The sequence below is a fragment of the Polypterus senegalus genome, chromosome 3 (genome assembly GCF_016835505.1).
Source record: "Polypterus senegalus isolate Bchr_013 chromosome 3, ASM1683550v1, whole genome shotgun sequence".
Taxonomy (NCBI): domain Eukaryota; kingdom Metazoa; phylum Chordata; class Cladistia; order Polypteriformes; family Polypteridae; genus Polypterus; species Polypterus senegalus.
The window spans coordinates 272572873-272593720 of NC_053156.1; the positions used below are offsets into that span (position 1 = coordinate 272572873).

Consider the following 20848-nt stretch of genomic DNA (forward strand, 5'->3'; position numbering starts at 1 on the left):
ATTAACAAAGAACAGATTATAGTTGCTACAAATCATTTAGAGTGCCTTATGATACACAACATTTTTCGTTTCGCCATTGGGAACAAGAATGTATAAATTGTTTCCTGATCCTACTCTGGAACAGGCAATGTATAGCTGGTCATGTGAAAAGCACAGTTCTTTGGGATAAGCACCGGTAACTTTAATTGATTGACCTTGTGCTTTATTTACGAACATTGCAAATACAAAATGTGGTGGAAATTGAAGTCGTTTGAATTTGAAAGGGAGATCATTGGAAATCATAGGTATACTTTGAATGTATACATCCCCTCCCTTTCCGATTCCAGTTAGAAAAGTAGCCTTCAATTGCATGTGTATGACGTGACAGTGTTGCCACATTTGTCACAACTTTGATATATATTTTTTTCATAGCTTTCTAAAAAAAATTACATAATTAATGAAATGTTAACCACCAACTAAAAAAGCAGAATTAAGTTGTTTATTTCTTTGAAACGAAGTCCTAAACATTTTCAAAGCATTTTTCGCTTTACACAAAGTATTGTAGCTATAAAAAAAAATACATGCACTGAAAGACAAGTTACCTGACGGTAGAAATGCAAGTGATCGCCCACAGGTATAACAAAAAGGAGGCACCGCACCAGTGCCCAGCTTACTGCCACAATACTGACAAAACATTACAGAATAAAAACTTTTGTTTACAAGAATTAGTAATGGTAACAAAACAGTAAAGAATCGTTAAAACCAATCACCTGAAGAAGGGGCCTGAGTTGCCTCTATAGCTTGCATATTGTAATCTTTTTAGTTAGCCAATAAAAAGTGTTATTTTGCTTCACTTCTCATTAAATATGCTATAAAATATAGAGCAAATTCTGTTCATCACCTTTAAATATAACCAGTTGAAGACTAGTCAGTTACACAGATTTCTACTCCCATTATGTTTGCTTGACATTTATTACAGAGCTGATTGTGTGACAATTGGGTACTTGGAGAAAGAAAAATAAAGACATTAATTGGGGGTTAGTATGTTTGAAAGAGACAGTACTGCTTCAGTAAATTACTTCATCGAGGGTTGCTAACAGTGCAGCAAGCATCTTGCAGGAAGCAGGAACAATCTCTGGACGCTCACTACCACTGTGCCCCCGTGCCCCCATGTTTTATACATGCTTTAATTCCTGTGGTCATGAAAATGATATCAAGTATACATCTTAGTATTAAAATTGTTCAGAGAGCTGTAATATCATGAATGTCATGTATTCTGTGTGACTTTAATGACAAAATAAACTCCATGATTAAAGTGGAAATTTCAAGATTAGAGTTGACATTTCAACCTTTTTTTTCCAATGTGTCTGTATTTTGTATTCTTTTCTCTGCACCCTAATACAACACTGAGACAGTGGGCTGCAACTTGCCTTTCACAGCAACTTTGATATCTGACCACTGTGTGACTTTCTGAACTTGAATTTTCAAGTTTCTCCACCACTCTATATCACTCGATCAACTTACCTGCTTAAACCAACAAATAGTATGTTTTTCCTTGCCTCCATTTAGCATTTGCTGAAATTCTTCTATTTTCCCTGTGCTTTTGCCATTGTCTTTCATAGAATGTTGAACTTAAGGGGCTATTTATATTGATTCGCATATTCAAAGAGGCTGTGATGTATGGCCGGCAATTCATCCCGGCCAATACCCCCACACTGCTAGGTGGAGCCCTCCCTGCAGTATGGAGGTGCCCCGAAGACCAGCAGGGCATCATGGACATTGGAGTCTTTATGCACAGCCCTGCTAGATACCATGGGGCCACTAGGAGATGCTGCAGGGAGGAATGACGTTTATTTGCCTTATACCCCGGAAGTATGTCCGAGTCACATGGACAAGGGGAATGACGTGCTTCCAGGGTGAAGAAAAGGACTTTTGATCTGACCCGGAAGTGATAGGAGATCACATGGTCTGGGGATTGGAACACTTCCGGGTCAGGGATAATAAAAGGATAGTGGAAGCTCCCAGACGGTGAGCTGAGCTGGGTGGAAGGGTGGCAATGCGTCTGGGAGTGGTGGAGAGTTAATTGTTATTGTGATTGTATTGTTTAATGAGTATTGTGGAGGAGAGGGTGCTTTGCGCACTGTGCAGAATAAATATAGTCTACTTTTGGACTTTTATCTGGTGTCTGGCGTATTGGACAAGGGTTCAAGGGAGCGATAGCTCCCCCCTATCTGTCACAATGCATAATTCTGGGAGGAGTCAGTGTGGGGTGCCAGGCACATGCACATGTGTTACATTTCACGCTGACCGGGATTTATATAGCGGAAGAATGTGGAAGTTGTCATAGGCACAGATTTAGGCATCTTGATTTTTTTGTGCGTACGCACATTTCTCTTTTTGTCTCTACACCATATTTCAGTGTGAATTTTACCCACAGTGTTTTACATGAGGCCCCAGGTCCTTGTGTTTGTTTTTTCTGCAAGTTTTCCATCTGATCACCATACCACTCTAGATTGTCACAGGAAACATTCATGTACGCATCCACATACTTAAGAAATTATAGTCACCAGTGAATACCACACATCAGGAGCAACAAGATATGGGGTGAACTTGCCAACTCTAAGCAGACAGTGATTAGACTGCAACAGGAAGGGGTGTTGTTTACTGTTAAAAGTCAAAAGTTGCTCAGATGATTGGCATTCATAAGTGTCAATCCATCAGCTGCCCAGAGAGTTGTCATTTTTGTCCAAACTATAGAAAGCCGGACTAAAGAGAATTTTTCAGACTGCTAAGTGACTCCTCACACTTTGATAGGGGTTGATCTGAGGGGATGCATGGTGTGGATAAATGAATGATAATAGAATGTTAATATTGTTGTTACAATGACCCTAAGTACATCTTTTAGAACATTAGAACAGAGCAATCTAGAAGAGAACAGGTCATTCAGGCCAACAAAGCTTCTCAATAGAAACGGAACACACATGAAATGCATGTGTTCCAAATAACAATCTATTATTTCCACTCTAAAACTCCAGCACTTCACACCCAGATAATCAAACAAGGCATGAGCTGGGAGAACTTAGTGAACAATCTGCGACGGTGGGGGATGGAATAGCAGGCTGCTTGCTGCTTGTCTTAATCGGCACATTTACAGAACAAAAGATATTGATAGAGAGGACCGAATGGATTTAAGGTGGGCCAGATTTACGAGTTTTCTTGTAGGTTCTGGTAATTCTAGTGTTAAACACCTCAATCGTGTCTTCTGTTAATCTTCTTTTGCTTGAACTGAAAACACAGCTCTTTTGATCTTTCTTTGTAATTCATCCCCTGTAGCCCTGCCATCAGCCTAGTCACTCTTCTCTGGACTTTTTCTAGCTCTGCTTTGTGTAACCTGGAGACCAAAACTGCACACAGTACTTCATATGAAGCCTCAACAATGCATTATAAAGCTTGAGCATAATCTCCTTGGACTTGTACTCTGCACATCAGGGCACTATATAACCTGACATTCTGTTTGCCTTCTTAATATCTTCTGAACACTGTGGAACACCACTCTTTAACGTCAGCCAATTCTGATAAGGTTCCTCACAAAATAACCGTCTGGTTTCTGTGTCTGAGACAATTTTGCACCCATCTAAAAACATCACCCTAAACTCCCACTTCTTTTAATTTGAAGCCCAACATCTCATATGGCACCTTATCAAATGCTTTCTTAAAGTCAAGGTAAATAATATCATAAGCTCCATTGTGATCATATCCTTTTGTTGCTTCCTCATAGAATTCCACCATATTTGTAAAAAATATTGTCCCTCTTCTGAACCCGTGCTAACTGTTCAGAAAATCTCCTGTACTTGCCATGTGCTGCTCAATCTTATGCTTAATAAGTTCTTCCATTAATTTACCTGTGATACACATTAAGCTTACTGGCCTGTAGTTGTTTGGATTTGCCTGGTCACCCTTTTTATATAACAGGACAATATTTGCTGGTTTTCAGTCCTTCTGAATTTCTCCAGTGCACAGTGATTTCCTAAAAGTATGTGTCAAGGATTTATATAGGTACTCTCTAGCCTTCTGAAGAACCCAAAGGTAAATATTATCTGGTCCTGGTGATTTGTCTGATTTCAGCCTATTTAATCTTAGCAAAGCTTCCCCTTTCTATAATTTCCAACTCCTTCAGTACCTCCTTAGTAGTTCCATTAGGAGGTAGGAGGTTATTCAGTTCCTGACATGTGAAGACCTCAGAAAAATGGGAGTGTAGAGCATCTGCTATTTCACTGTCTGTATATTTTAATTCTCCTTGACTATTCCTGATGCACTTCACCTCCTCCTTGACGGTTCTTTTACTACTAAAATACTGAAAGAATCTCTTAGGGTCGTCTTTCGCCTTATCTGCTATATTCCTCTCTAACTGTCTTTTAGCTTCCCTGATATCCTTCTTAATGGTTGCCCTCATGTTCTCATATTCCCTGTGATTCATATTGTACTTATTAGTCGTATATGCCTTATAGAGCTGTGTTTTTTTTCCTTTGCAGCTTCTTTTTCAACTCTTTATTGAACCACTGCAGAGTTTTTTTTTAGTTTCCTACTAATTCCAGACTTAGGAATGTACCTCTCCTGCATTATATGTAAAATGGTTTTAAACCCTTTCCACTGCTCCTCAACTTTCTCCAAACAAAAAGGCTTCTCCCAGGTCACCCTCTTTAGAATTTGCTACATGCAATTTTGTTTAACATATTTTAGTATTTCCCTTTTTTCACATACCTAGTTGAGTGCAGATTCCCCAGGTCAAAAAGGCACAGGTTGCTTTATAAGCTGGCACTGCGGTCATTTGGCAGGTTAAACTTTATTTATATTTGATAGCTAGCAGCCTGGTGTTTAACGTTTGACATAAGATAAGCATTCATGTGTAGCTTATCTATGAAATCCTTGAAGGGCTGAAGTTTTCTGTTAGAAGATGTTAATCAGATAAAACATTTGCTATCGTGAGCAGCATATCCATGAAATGCCCAAGGATCTGTAATTTTCTGACAAATGCATGGAATGCATGGGCAGGAAAACCTTTTTGGAACTGCTGAGTGACCTCTCTCACGGCAGAAACTGAGAGCTTCACCATCCTGAGAGCTATATTCCCCACTTACAGTAAGATGAAAGTTCTTCATTCTTTTAATGTTTTTACTTTTATAGACGCTCAGACTAATTATTATGACCATTCAATATTATTTTAGTTTCATGAATAGTGTAATTAGTTTTGCTTCATATATTCTGAGGCCTTTTTTAATCTTCATATTACGGCTGAATGGTGAGAGTGATCCATTGACATTTCTGTCATGTTTAATTAACTGATTTGAAAATTTTACCTAATAATTATACTGTACTAGATTGTAATGTTTGTGAAACAGGTTGACATGGTGGCTGAGTAATTAGCGCAGTTGCAATACATATTTCTGCCTGCCAGGGCAATCACTACTTATTTATGAAGTCTGCAAACTCTATCTCCCTATAAATCTTTTCCAGATACTCTGGTTTTCTTCATTGTTCCAAAGATGAGCCGGTAAGGCTTACAGGGACTTTAAAATGACCCAACACTTTTGGATATGCCCTGTCCTGGAGTCCTTTGGACTTCTTTGAATTTTCCATTTTTGTCTTCTATGTTCTGTAATTTAAAATGATTTACATTACTAGTGTCTCTTTGGAAATCAGAACATCTCTAACTATCCTGCATTCTTCTTTATTAGTTAACATGTCTGACTTGCTACTGCTAAGGGATAATGTTATTACTCCACTTCATAAGTCTGTCATTAATATTCAATAGTTTCCTCTATTCCTATATGTACTATCTGGCTTATCCAACTCATGAGAGAAAGTAAATGCCTTGCCGAATGCTAGCTTTTAATTGCTACTAGCATAAAATATGCTAGTATACAAGACAATTCCCAGGTTCTAATACAAGATTTAATAAACACAATACCTTACAAAAGGGATTCTAACTTGTTGTATAACCACAAATGATCTTTTTCTCTTTTCTCTCTTTCTGCCTCTCTCTCATTCTGTCTCTCTGTCATTTATTCCTCCACTACTCCCAGGCAAATGTTGTCCAGCTCCTCTCTAGACTCCAACTTGATCTGAGTGAGGTAGAGATGTTCCTCTTATACAAGACCTGAAAGTACTTTTTGTAGCAGGGCATTGCCTATAGGAAATCTTTCTGGGTCACAAAGCATCATGAAAGTAGGGCGCATAAGTCCCTACAGTACCCTTGTGCGGCATCTCTGCAAACCAACAGGGCCAGATGAAGGAACTAAAGTTCCCACCATGCCCTGCAGGTATCCATATGGGTACCAAAGTGCTGGAATGCTGCAGTCTATGGTTTTAGGAGAAGAAAATAGTTCACATAAGTTTTCTCCCTCTCTCATTCCAGCATACTGTTTCTCCAGCCCGTTAAGGATCCTAGACTGAATGCTTCTGGGATGCCAGTGTTTTCACTGTGCTATTGGCACCTTCTGCCAGTCTTCTGATTGAGGAAAGGAGGAGAGGAACACCTTGCCTTCCTTGTTGCCAAATTACTAGCTTAGCCTCCTTGGTAAGGAATCTTGGGACACTAGCCCTTGTTTGACATCCTTTCTAGTACTATATATATATATATATATTGTGAGAAAGGCACTATATAGCGCCTGACCCGGCACAGACTGATGCAGAGGCACGTGTACAAATCACACAGGCTTTTATTTTCTCTTTAGCCATGGGGCACGTCTGGTTAAATGGAAAAGAAAGAAAAGAGAAAGTGCACGTTTCTAATATGTTTCATTTCACAATGTGGGTATACAATATTTTTTGTTGCTGCTGACAGCTTTCCCTAAGAGGACATTAAAGGCCTGTATCTTGGTTTTTATCCAGGAGACTTGCAAGCCCAGACACTCAGATCTCTCACTTAGACTCTGGAAAGCCCCCATCAGAGCCTCCATTGACTCCACAAAGATCATAGCATCGTCAGATAAGGATAAGCTTTAAACAGCCGCTCAAAGTAGCCAGCCCAGCGGGTCACAACTGCAGTGTCATTTGTAAGAACAGTGAATCTTTCTTCACCAACAGACCATGCAAGTACTGAACAAGAACACACACCTGACAAACCCCAGAATCAAATGGGAAAAAAGAAAAGGTTCTACTTCCACTTTGCACAACACACACAGTATTAGTGTACAGGCTGGCCATGATATCCAGCAACTTTTGGGGAGTTCCCACAAAATCTCAGGATGTCCCACAGAGGATCTTGATCAACTGAGTCAAACGCTTTACGAAAATTGACAAAGGCTGCAAAGAAACTCTGCCGATATTCCGATTTGCTCTCAATGAGATCCCTCAGTGCCAGGATGCGGTCAATGATAGACATAAACATCGCTCCATCACCCGCCCTGACTGCAATTTTCAGAAGTACAGGTGAGCATAATGCTTCCATTCCTCTGTGAGCAGGACATGGGTCACTAGACCATAAATGGGATGTCAGTTGCTCACAGATTCCTCTAACAAATGCCTCCTTATCTGCCCACAGAAACCCCACAGCCATCCTTCTTAGTTCCCGGTACAAATCAGAGCAGCCATCAAGCCGTGCACTGCGAGTCCTCTCAATATAGTCCAAGATATGTAACGGGCAGGATCTAATTAGGATGAGAATGAATAAATCAAAGCACAATTGGAGTGTGTGTTTTTCGTTTAGCTCGGTTCACTTCTATATTTTTTAGTGTGACTTACTTTTACCATTCATGTATAGTAACAAATTATCAATATGTGACTCTTGTAAGTGTTTAAATTATTCCTCTGTTTTTTGTGATTTCTCATCTTACAGAGCAGAAAACATGGAAAATGGTGTCTTGGAAGAAACTCAGTTCCAGCTCATGGAGCAGGACACCATGCCAGATAAGAGGATAATCAGGAGAAGCCAGTGGTCAAAAAAAGCAGAATATTTCCTGTCTGTTGCTGGAGAAATTGTTGGGCTTGGAAATGTCTGGAGATTCCCTTATCTCTGTTACAAAAATGGAGGAGGTGAGTGGATATTGTGTTAGCTAACCAAAGATCCCTTTTTTTCTATTCCCTTAAGTTATTAAATAAATGCCATTTTCAGAGAAGATAGTACAGTATAACATTTTCCAGTCTGCTTAATTCAATTCAGGGTTACAGGGGGTTGGAGTCCGTCCTGGAAAGAAGGCAGTATTCAGCTCTGGATAGGGCATCAGCCAATGGCAGGGCTTAATCACACACACCCACTTAAAGTCAATTTATTACTTAGTAACATAATGGCACACATAAGTAAGAATTTTATTGTAACCTGAATGTGTGACAATAATGAGTCTATAAACCTATAACATACAGTCTTTTTCAGGTGGGAATAAAGCAGGGATACAAGATCTAGAAAGAACACAATACAAAATGAAGGAGATTTGGGTTTGTGGGAGGGAAATCCTGTGTGCTGCAGGCATTGATTGATTGATTGATTGATTGATTGATTGATTGATTGATTGATTGCATAGCTTCCCAAAGCAATCTCCAAAAAATTGAGATTGGTGGAACCAAAGAATGAGTGGAAGATGCAAGAAGTGGGCTTTATTTTGTGCTCACAAAATCTGTCACCAGTGTAATATTTAACTTGGCTCCTTTAGGAGCTAAAGAAGGGTCATGACTTTGACAGGGGAGACATAGAGACAGGAGTAGTAGTAGTAGCAGTAGTATTGTCAAGTGTACAGAGTACAGGGAAATGTATACTTACATTCCCTACCAACATGGAACACACCACCACTATCTGGAGACAAGATGAAGCAGAGGGTATTCAAATTAAATACTGGAGCAAAAAGGCTGCAGCACTAAGCACTATGATGAAGTGTCTATTTTAATGTATAACGTTATTCTAATAAGAAATGGTTGTGGAGATAAGCAGTAGAAAAAAACTAGAGAAAAAACACAATTAGAAAAAAAGTCATAAAATGTATAATAATTTACCAATGGATAAAAAGAAACCTTATATTACCACTAAATAATTATACATAGATATCATTTTAAACAATACTTAAAAGTGTGAACATTCAAGGGCATTGGACTGCTTAAATGGTAATGTTATTCAGTAATCAAATGACAGAAGTAAAACCTAAGTATGAGGAAAAGGCCATAAAAGAATAGTGTAAAAATTAAAACTAAATTGAATTTAATAAACAAGTCTAAAGTGAACAGTCAGTCAGTAAAATCTCTTAGCTTGTGTCACACGTAAAGTAAAAGTCTTCTCTCAAGTGTCATGCTTGAACGATCATCCGGACAAACACTGAGTGAGAAATTGGTTAAAGCGGAACTTCCAAAAGATACGCCAGACAGGTCAGGTCAAGAATCTAAATTCAGCACAGCAACAAAGACCTAAATGTGAGGGACAAACTAGAGGCCCAGGCAGAATGGACCCTGCTCCCTTGCCTCCTCCTCTTCTTCCATCATACTGGCATCCCAGATGGGTAAAATCCATTGGTTCAACTCAGTTGGGGTGCCAGTGTACCCACTTCAATACTGGCAACTTTGCCATCTTCCTGGCTAAGGTAGGAAACACCCTGACACTCTCCTTGTCTATTTACCATGAGTGACTTCTGGCTACATAAAGAAAGAGTGTCCATCCTGACAGGGACACCAATCCCTGCATGACATGCATTACAAAGTACTGAATTTGTGCAATCAAAACAACATGATAAAAAACAACAGTATAATTAGAAGACATCTATATTCATTAAAACAATAAGCAAATAGTACAGAAAACTTGAAAAAATAATTGGAATAAAAAGAACAATAAGAATATAACATGCACCCTAATACTGTGGGCGGCACAGTGGTGCAGTGTGGGAGTGCTGCTGCCTCATAGTATGGAGACTGGAGTTTGCATGTTCTCTCTATGTCCAAAGACATGCAGGTTAGGTGGATACTAAATTGTCCCTAGTCTCAGTGTGTGTGTGTGTGTGTGTGTGTGTGTGTGTGTTTGCTATGCGATTGACTGGTGCCTTGTCTAGGGCTTGTTCCTGCTTTGCACCCTATGCTAGCTGGGATAGGCTCCCGCAACCCTACTCAGGACTAAGCAAGATAAAATAACTAACTGACCCTAATAATATACAGTTTTGTAAACAGCACAAACATAAAATGGTAACAATGATGTCACCAATGAAAAACAGAAAAAATGAACCACATAAGGAAAACAAATGTAATTCTTGATACCAAGAAGCAAGATGTGGTACTGGTTGCCCAGAGGGGCAGACACCTGTTCCGAGTCTTTGTCCATGGCTGGCTAGTGACTCACAAGGATTACAAATTTAAAACAATGAAATGTACACTGCGCAAAACATTTCTACATACTACACCTCTTACATACTGTTTGCAAAGTTTATTGTGATTTAGCTTAATTTAGAAATTGATAAATTTGCAATTTTTGCCCATCATTCTACAATCAAATTCTCATAATTACAGGCTAGAAACATGAATTCAAAAAGATTCACAAATTTATTAAAACCAAAAAATGTTAATCTGTCATTAATATAAGCATATGAGAAGATATAACTGAAACTTTAATGTTAAGGTGTCACCTACTATCTTGAAGAAAAGGAGCAAACTGGATCTCACCAGGGTAGAAGCAGAAGGGTAGGCCCAGATGGACAACTGCACAAGATGATAAGGACATCAGAGTCTGCAGTTTGAGAAAAACAGATGCCTTACAGGTCCTCACTTGGCTGCTTCCTTAAGCAGTACACACCAGTGTCATGTGCAACAGTGAAAATAAACGAAAAGGTGAAAATTGAGACATTGGACAGCGGATATCGGGGTGGTTTTCAAACTTTTGAACCCTGAAAAAAATCCTCAACATTTGCTTCCCTTATTTTCTTATCCTAGTCTGAGTATTTTGCATTGGACTGCACACTTCAGTGCCTTTTACATTCACATTAGCACTGCAACATTGAATCTGTTCACTTTCATCAAACGCAAATGGTGAGAGAAGTAAAAGGTCTTTCAGCTTAGAAAAAGTTAAATTAACTGTTAGCACGTGGCACAAAATGCAGCCAGCCTCTGCTTTGCAGAATTTGTTATTAATAATAATAATAATAATTCTTTACATTTATGTAGTGCTTTTCTCAATACTCAAAGTACTTCAGTGAGTTGGGCGCCACTTCAACCACCACTAATGTGTAGCATCCACTTGAATGATGCGACGGCAGACATTTTATGCACGAGTCCACTCACCACACTTTAGCTGTTAGGTGATGACGTGGTGATAGAGATAGCTAATTACAGACAGGAGATAATTAGAAAGTGGAGGGAAACTTAGCCCTGACATCAGGATACACCCTACTCTTCAAAAAGAATTCCCAGGGATCTTTTATGACCATAGAGAGTCAGGCCGTCTCATCCAAAGGACAGCACTATTTTTTATAGCACATTGTGCCTATCGCTGCACTGGGGCATTGGGACCCACATTCAGGCCACAGGTTAGACGTCCCCTGCTGGCCTTACCAATACCTCTTCCAGCAGTAAACCTAGCTTTTCCTAGAAGGTCTCCCATCCAAGCATTGGCCTGAACCAAACATGCTTAGCTTCAGGTGGATGACCTGTTCTCAAGTGCATGTGGTATATTCGCAATTTGTGCTTCTGATTGATTACTTCAGAAACTTCCACGAAGAGGACTTAAAACTACTGTACATACAGCATTACTCTGCAAAGCCATCAATGATTCACACTTGTTAATAATTAATTACATTCTACATATTAACAGACCCAAGGTATATGGCTATAAATACCTCTTGTAGAAGAAAACAAAAAAGCTGTGCTGCTCTGTTTACCCTCAGATATGCAGAAGGTCACTATACATGGAAGCAAGCACTATTTTTGTCTTTAACCAAATGTGGGCAATAGAGAGCACCTTTGAACTGATCCTAATCCCAAGTTATGCCAAGGAAGCCAAAGTACATAAAATAAAGGGGACATTATAATACAGAGGGTATTGGAAACTCACAGTACACCATTACGAGGTCCATCCTATACAGTCTTAACTGTCTCATAGGGCTTTTGGTCTACTTACCTACTTGAATGGTACCTTTCTTAGCCTCATTTTACTTTCTCCTTGTGCCTTCTCTTCTTCCTTTGCCTACTTTTCCACATGCCAGCTGAGCCTTTGCTTCTTCCTACTCTCTACCTCTGCCTCTCTCATTCTGCTTTTGTGAAACTGTTTTGACAATTGATTTGTGTTTGTGTCTATTTGCTAGTTTAGGAAATAAACTTTCTGATGTATACTTTTTAAATTATTTTTTATGTTTTTTCTGTAATTTCATTTATTTTTATTAATTATTTAGTATTTATGTAATGAGTCTTTAAGTCATGTATGAACTTTGTGCTTAATGGCGGGCCACCTTAGTCATACATGAGGAAGCACACTCCACCTTTATATTCTGGTGGATGAAACAGACAGCTTCTCTCAGATTCTCATTGGAAGTTGCATGTAAGTATTGCCTTTGTTTGCTTTTACTGGTTATTGAATTTTATTCTTGCTTTATTTCTTAGATTTTTCATCAGGTAGTGTGTTGGAATTTGTTTATTTTGGTTACCCTTTTAGGGTTCCTTTTTAAGTATTTTGTCATAATTTTCTATTTTGTTATTAAAACTTCATTTAATAAAGATTCTTCTTTGCCGTTTTGCTCAAAAGCGAAAGGTTTTCTATCATCTTTTGCCTTGTATGGCATTTTGACATATTTCTGAGGCTTTCTATTTAAAGTTTTTAAAACCAGTTCCCAATTTTTTTTGTCTATTTAGGCCCAAGCCTTCAATATAGAAGTTAGGGGAACTTATGAGCTTGATGTGCACTTTAACTGGACTGTGTTTGGGGCTCATTTTGGAGGCCTCACACCCTGTTAACCATGTTTGGAACTTTGGCTCATAACAGTTTGATGTTATAGTTTTCTGGCCCTAGCCTGACTTTGACTCCTTTGTCTATATTTCCTGGTGTATTTCACCATAGAATTCTTTAAAAGTTTTACATGATCGCTTGCTCTTTGGGTGTGATCATAACAGTGTCTACCTTATCGCGGCCATCAGGGGCTCAAATTTACACTGTTTTAAACAGTGATTTATTCACTTTAATCAGAGATTCCAAAAATGATACCAGCGTTGACTTGGCCCCAACACACTCATAAACAGAGGCATTAAAATAAAAAATGGGAACACAGAACATACCTAAATAAATCTGGACATGGCAGTAACTAATTAGTTAAACCAAGATGCAAAACAGCCCACAAGACAATGCGCCACTAAACACTAAAATCTTGCAAATACAGTCCAAAACTTAGTCCAGTACCAGATGCAGATGATGGTGAAAAATGAAATGTCCCCAGTGAACAGTCTTCTGAAAGAAATAGTATTTGTCCTACCGTGAGGATACTCTGTAGACAATTATTTCAAAGTTAAACAAAACCACACAAACAAACCAGGCACAGGACACAGAACACAAATCCAGAAAAATTGTAATTCTCTGAGTTTTCAGAATTGTATTCCAACCCGAGGCAACAAACAACACAAAAGATTAATGCAATTCCTTGCTGCCTTCTTATTATTTTCTTTTAAATCCAGCACTCACCTGTTTCTCCCAGCAGCTCCCTAGTGGCGTGGTAATCCAGAGGCTCCTGGGAATTGTAGTCAATGTCAATCTACAACCTACGTTTAGGATCTGTCCCAAGGGCAGATTGTTATGACTGGTATTCTTTGAGACCTCTTTTTGCTACAATTTTGGATTGTTTTTATGATTGGATTTATTTGACTTTTCGGATACAAATTTTTGCTTGTTTATTTTTTTGGCTCATGTCTCTTTTTCTGGTCCTTCATTTAAAAGTGTCTCTGATGCCTTTGCAACTCCAGAACACACAGATGTAAACCAGTAAAAAGGGATATCTATAGAATCAATAAACATAGTCTTGCCCGTGGTTTCTTTTGTATTTCTTTTCCTTCTTTTAATTGTGCTTTGTTTCATAGTTAATTGTATTCATTTTGTGAATCACCTTCATTAATCCCTTTATTAGTTTTAACTATTTCCCCTTGTATTTTGTTAATTATTATATTTAGTTTTAATTATATTCTGAATGTGAGACATGATTCCTAATCATGCTGTGTTTAATTTTGGGATTTTTTTCTTCATTTATTTTTCCATTACTGAACTAAAGATGAATGTGCAAAAGGGAAAATAAACTTGTACCTTCTGTTTTACACACAGGAGTCTTTTTAGTCCCCTATTTGCTTTTTCTGTTGACTTGTGGTGTTCCTTTGTTCCTCCTGGAGACGGCTTTGGGTCAATACACAAGTACTGGAGGCATCATCTGCTGGAGGAAGATCTGCCCCTTGTTTGAAGGTAAATTCACAGTTGACTTTCTCCACTTGGTCCTCTGTGCTTTCAGTTTAAGCAAATTACATAAGAACAGCCTTGGCTCATGTAACCATTTATGTATAGTGCATTTTACAATCTTCACGTAGGTGTACAAAACTATACATTTGTCAACGGGAAGTGCACTGTTTAGGTTAAATTACTGAAAGTACTGAACATCATCCTAGAACACTCTGCAGTAGATTAAAGCTGGATCTGCTTTTTCAAATGTTAATGCCTTTTAATAGACACTTGTGGTACGATCTGAGCAGGTCTTACCTCATCCTACTCTTTTAATAGATATATACATGATATGTACATGAGTTATTTGTAATAATAATAATATAGTACAGTGATCCCTTGCTATATCGCTCTTCGACTTTCGCGGCTTCACTCCATCGCGGATTTTAAATGTAAGCATATCTAAATATATATCAGGGATTTTTCGCTGGTTCGCTGATTTCTGCGGACAATGGGTCTTTTAATTTATGGTACATGTTTCCTCATTTTGTTCCCATTTGATTTCATACAAAGGACGATATTGGCGGATGGCTGAGAAGCTACCCAATCAGAGCACGTATTACGTATTAAATAAAACTCCTCAATGATATCCGATATGCTTCCCGTGCGGTGCTTCGCACACTTGAAAGCCCAAACAGCACGTATTGATTTTTGATTGTTTCCTTTTCTCTGTCTCTCTCTGACATTCTCTGCTCCTGACGGAGGGGGTGTGAGCAGAAGGGCTGTTTGCACAGTGGCTGTTTGCTTAGAAGATATGGATGCTCCTCTAAAAAATGCTGAAAGACTACCTTCACATTGATCCCTTCATTGCGGCCGCTTTATCGTGGTACTTCACATACTTAAAAGCCCAACAGCCCTATTGATTTTTGATTGTTTACTTTTCTCGCTCTCTCTCTCTCTGACATTCTCTGCTCCTGACGGCGCTCTTTTGAAGAGAAGATATGTTTGCATTCTTTTAATTGTGAGAAAGAACTGTCATCTCTGTCTTGTCATGGAGCACAGTTTACACTTTTGACTAAAGGGTGTTATTTCATGTCTAGAGGGCTCTAATAATGTTAACAAACGTATTTAGAAGGTTATAAACAGGTTTTCTATGCTCTAACTGCGAACATATTAGATTTATAAATAAAGAATCCTACTTCATGGAAATTCATTTATCTGTCTGGAGCGGATTAACCGCGATAAACGAGGGTTTACTGTATAACTGTGCAAAGAATATTCATAAACAGTGTGGGAGAGTTTCTAAGGGCTTAAAATATATAAAAATAGCCATACAAACATATGGTTTCTACTTGGATTTTCACTTATTGCGGGGGGTTCTGGAACGCAACCCCTGCGATCGAGGAGGGATTACTGTATTTATTTTCTTTTGGAGACAATTAAAGTATTTTCTAATTTAATCTAAAATGAGAACAAAAGATTCCATGATTAATAATGTACCTTCCACTTGTTAGTCAAACTAAGTTCCAATTCTGGGTCTATTTAGGTGAGATGAAACGACGTATTAAAACTAAAAATTGAATTACAATGAGAAACATGTAACAGTGAAGTCAATCCGTAATCAACCTACATGAGGGGGAGTCAAGCTAAAGTTAGAAAATGTGATTTATTTGAAAATGGAACAAACTTTAACAAAACTGATAATGTCATTTCTCAATGTGGCCTCTTCTCTTCTCAATGCACTTGCGCCACCTGCCTGGAGGTGCTTGAATTCCAGCAGAATATAAAGGTTTTGTCTTGTCCTTGCAACTACTCATGCACCGCTTTCTTCACGTCGTCATCTGTCTTGAAACAGATGTTTTTATAGTGGTCCAAAAAGGTGGAAATCACACAGTACCAAATCTGGCAAATAAGGAGGATGTGGCAATACCTCAAAATTTAGTTTCTCCTGACAAACCTTGATGTTCTTAGCAGTGTGGCATCTTCTTGCAGCAAAAGGACTCCTTGAGACAGCCGTTCCCACCGCTTGTATCAAATAGCAGGCCTCACATTGGTCTCCAGCAAGTCACAGTAACTTGCACGAGTGACTGTAGTAACCCTTGGCATGTAGTGTTCTACAATAACTCGGAAGCTGGTCATAAGTACAAAGTGAAATTGTTTGCTGATTGCATATCCAAATGTAATGCAATCTGTCTACTTAGCAGATGCATATACTAAGAGACAGCATTCAACCTAGCTTATTTATTATACAGTACTGTATATTCTGTAGTACCAAAACTTCAGTGTTATGTCTCAATAGAGAAAACAGAGGCACCTTACCATTGGGTAGTACAGATGCCAGCTGTCATCCCATCTAGTCTTGTTACCTGCCCTGTGCCCAATGTGGCCATTGTAGATTGTCCTTAATGACCTTTTAATTCAATACTGAAAATGTTTCAGTGAATGGATTACAACTTAGTTTTATGACCTAAAACCTTCCAAAGATGAAGAATTTAACAGAACAGTAGGGGCTAATTTCAATAAATTTGGAGATATATTTTTTTTAAATGAAAAAATGCATTGAATTTTTACAGATTTTGTAATCACCAAACACAGGTATTGATGTGCTTGCCAGGTGATCTTTTTAAAGAAATTGTAACTGAATAAAAGCAACAGGTTACAATTACACACACAGTGATGCACAAAACTTTTTTATAACCCAAACTATTATATTACTTTGACAAATCCCTCAAAATCTTACAGTAAATTCTGTGTTTGAATTTCTAGGTATTGGCTATGCCAGTCAGTTTGTCATCATATTCAATAATGTCAGCTACGTCATCATCCTGGCATGGGCCCTCTTCTATCTCTTCCACAGTTTCAGCTCAGAGTTACCCTGGGCCAGCTGCAACAACACCTGGAATACAGGTAAACCGCAGCGACTGCAAACCTGGGCTGGGTAGGATCTCCATGAGGCGTTTGGCCTCAGCCAGTGTGGCACAGTGGCACAATAATTAGCAGAACTTCAGAATGCTGGGTTTGCTTACTAATCTGTACCCATGTATATCAAGCGCCTCAGAAGTAGGAAAACAGTCATGGCTGGCTCAGAGATCTCAAAGTTATGCAAATGAGGCCATTTCTTTCAGAGTAGGAATTTCCTAAGTTCCCTAATTTAGGAAACTACTCCTGATTTCACCAAGATTTAGGACACCTGTGAGCTGTTTTAACTGGCTAGGAGCAGCCAGAAGATGGAATTTGGTCAAAGGTAGGTAAGCACATTCTGGAAAAGGCTGAAATTTTCTGGAAATGCTGGACAATAATGAGATCATAAAAAACATAATGATTTGACAGAGTTCAAATAATTCTCATCACAAATCTTGTACATCATGTGATCACATCAATGCAAAGAAGCATCTGCTGTCAGCAAAATGAGCTATACATTTTCTGCATACAGTTTATACATTTTCCCACCACTCCATGTGAGGTAAAGTGAAAACAAGCTGTATTCATACAAATCACTGATTTTATCTGGGGTTGTTGGTGTGATTAATGACACACACATAAAGACCATTGCCCTAAGTGTAGATGAGCATTTGTGAATCTCAACTAATATCACAGTATCAACATACAGGTGATCATGGATGCAAACTGTATTAATCTTGATGTTGTTGTGAAGTGGCCCGGTTCAACACATGACTGTATAGTACTCCATAAGAGTGGCATAAACCTTCTATTTCAACGTAATAATGTCCCCACTTGATGTCATCCTCTTGGAGATAAGGGATACCCTCAAAAGAGATGGCTGATGACTCCATTTCCAAACGCAATAGGTTGTGTTCATCTTACTTGGATTATTATTATTATTATTATTATTATTATTATTATTATTATTATTATTATTATTATTATTATGATTGTGGAGAAGCCTTAGCTTTAGTATCTGAAAACTATAAAACATTATCATATTTCCAAGGACACTGTAAAACCACTTCATGAGTGCTATTTTGCAGTCTGGGGTTCCCTATAATTGTGATGTTATTCATTCTCACACGTGAACTACTACTTAGCATTGGTAATGGGTGTAGGATGCTTCATAACTACTTCTCATGTCTTACTCTGGGGTAAGACTAATTCTTCTCCTAGTCAGACTTTTACGGCAATTCCTAGGAATAATTCTGAGACACTCGATAAATGTAGGCACTGCTCTATGTGTATGTAGACTTGCCTCATATCTACTTGGACTTTATCTGGGTGCTCCTTTTTACTTCTCTGTTCCAAAGATATGAACTTTAGGTTGATAAATGAATCTGAACTAACATGGTGTCAGCATGATCGTGTGACTCTGCCCTCCAAATGAATTGAATCACAATTCAGGACTGGATCCAGCATTGCACCCACTGCTGCCTGAAAATAAATGAATAAATGAATGAATGAATCTACTGTAGATCAAAGATAAATATAACAAAAAATTGACTTCATCTAGTTCTGGCTCTGGATGTAAACTCCAATCCTTTCCTAAGTATAGTAAACCAGAGAGAAACCTAAGAAAGGACACTTGTGTATTGTATTGCCTTAAGTAAGTCCTATGTATATTTCTACTTTAAATAAATTATATTACTTTCCATTATATACCTACATATTTGCCTTAATTTAAAAAAAATGGGAGAATTGTTGATTCTTGTTCTTGGAGGGCAAGACACTGCCAAATGTGGATGTGGTACCATAGTGTGCAAGGTGTTACAATTATTGCTATGCATATCCATCTGCATGTTTTCAACCTACATTTTCCAAGAAGGAGTCATAGGATGTAAGGATCAGTTTTAAATTTATTAAGTAATTTTCTGATTAACACTGTAATTCTGAACTGGATTAAATGTCTTCAATAATGGATGGATGAATCCATCCATCCATTATCCAACCCACTATATCCTAACTAAAGGGTCACAGGGGTCTGCTGAAGCCAATCCCAGCCAACACTGGGCACAAGGCAGGAAACAAACCCCGGGAAGGGCACACACTAGGGACAATTTAGGATCGCCAATGCACCTAACCTGCATGTCTTTGGAGTGTGGGAGGAAACCAGAGCACCCGGAGGAAACCCACGCAGACAAGGGGAGAACATGCAAACTCCATGCAGGGAGGACCCAGGAAGCAAACCCGGGTCTCCTAACTGCAAGGCAGCAGCAATACCCACTGCACCACTGTGCCACCTGGATGAATGGATGGATGGAATTTTCTATGCCCCAAACATACCATTTTGTGTAGTTTTGTTTTTTTCAATTTTAAGTTGGGTCTTTTTTGAGTTTATTTCTATTATGCTCAAGTCAGGGTCATGCAGAGCCAATCCAGACAGCACTGGACACGAGGCAGGAACCAATCCTGGACAAAACACCAGTCTGTTACAGAGCCCATCCACACACACATCCATAATCACTCACACATGGCCAGTTTGGGTTCACCGATTCACCAAAACTGTTTGTCTTTGGGGATGTTGGAGGAGAACTGGTGATCCCAGAGGAAAACCTGCCAGACAAGGGAGGAATGTGCAAATGTTAATCAGGCAAGCACCAGGATTCTGTATCTTTGATGCAGTTCTGCTAACTCCTGAGCCACCATGCTGCCATCTATTTATTGGGTATAGTCCCCAAAGTACTGATGAATAATTTGATGTGTTTAAAATAATAAATTAAGTAATGTATTTTGCTGCAATATCAGCATTCATATCGATGTTATGATAAATAGCAAGCATTGTAGCAAGTGTTATCAGTCTTATCGTCCGCATCTATAGATACATATAATGTAAAGTGAAAGACCAAAGTTACACTGTGGCCATTAAATAATCTACAAGTAATTTTCAGTGAGTATGTACTTATAAATACAGTCATCCAGTTCTTCTTGTCTCTGTAATGAATCAATGATTTCTGTCTCCTTTCTAAAACTAACAGCTGACTGCAAACAATTTGACCAGGATGACCTCACTATCAACTGGACAAAGCAGGAGAATGGCACCTCACCAGCAAAGGAGTTCTGGGAGTAAGACAGCTGGTCCTTGAACACTGCTTTTAATCGCACTTTTTCAAAAACTTCTAGGATGGTCCAGTGCGTCCTTTCATTTTGCCTAAATAGTCAGCAAACTCATAAATCTCTGACAGTTGTTCTTTTATTTCAGTGGTTCTCAGTGTTTTGTCCTTGGGGTAGCCTGTGGCTGCAGGTTTTTGTTCCAACCAGTTTCTCAGTCAGTCAGTCATTATTACCTTTAATTGATCTTATTGTTTAATTAAATCAGTGCTGCCACAATTAATCAATAAAATCAACTAAAAAAAATAATGGAATCATATTTTGTTTATTGACTAATTGTCCATCCTGAACCGCTCAACGCGCACCCCCATGTTGTGCGCCAGCACAGAGAGCTGGGACAAAAACCTGCAGCCACAGGGTCCCTGAGGACTGAACGTTGAGAACCACTGCTTTAGTTTGTTTCACATATAGGGTGAGCCAGATCTAATTATGCAGTTTTCATTATGC

General features: G+C 38.7%; 1 protein-coding gene across 1 annotated transcript in view; it reads left to right on the top strand.

Annotated features, from left to right (window-relative positions):
- Nucleotides 1–4957: 4957 nt before the first annotated feature.
- LOC120526179 (sodium- and chloride-dependent GABA transporter 2-like) overlaps nucleotides 4958–20848 on the top strand; it is a 40753-nt gene continuing 24862 nt past the window's right edge. The window contains exons 1-5 of the mRNA XM_039749200.1: nucleotides 4958–5118; nucleotides 7817–8013; nucleotides 14237–14371; nucleotides 17111–17251; nucleotides 20269–20356. Of these exons, the coding sequence (XP_039605134.1) occupies nucleotides 7827–8013; nucleotides 14237–14371; nucleotides 17111–17251; nucleotides 20269–20356 (551 nt within the window). The 5' untranslated portion in view covers nucleotides 4958–5118; nucleotides 7817–7826. The remainder of the gene's footprint in view (nucleotides 5119–7816; nucleotides 8014–14236; nucleotides 14372–17110; nucleotides 17252–20268; nucleotides 20357–20848) is intronic.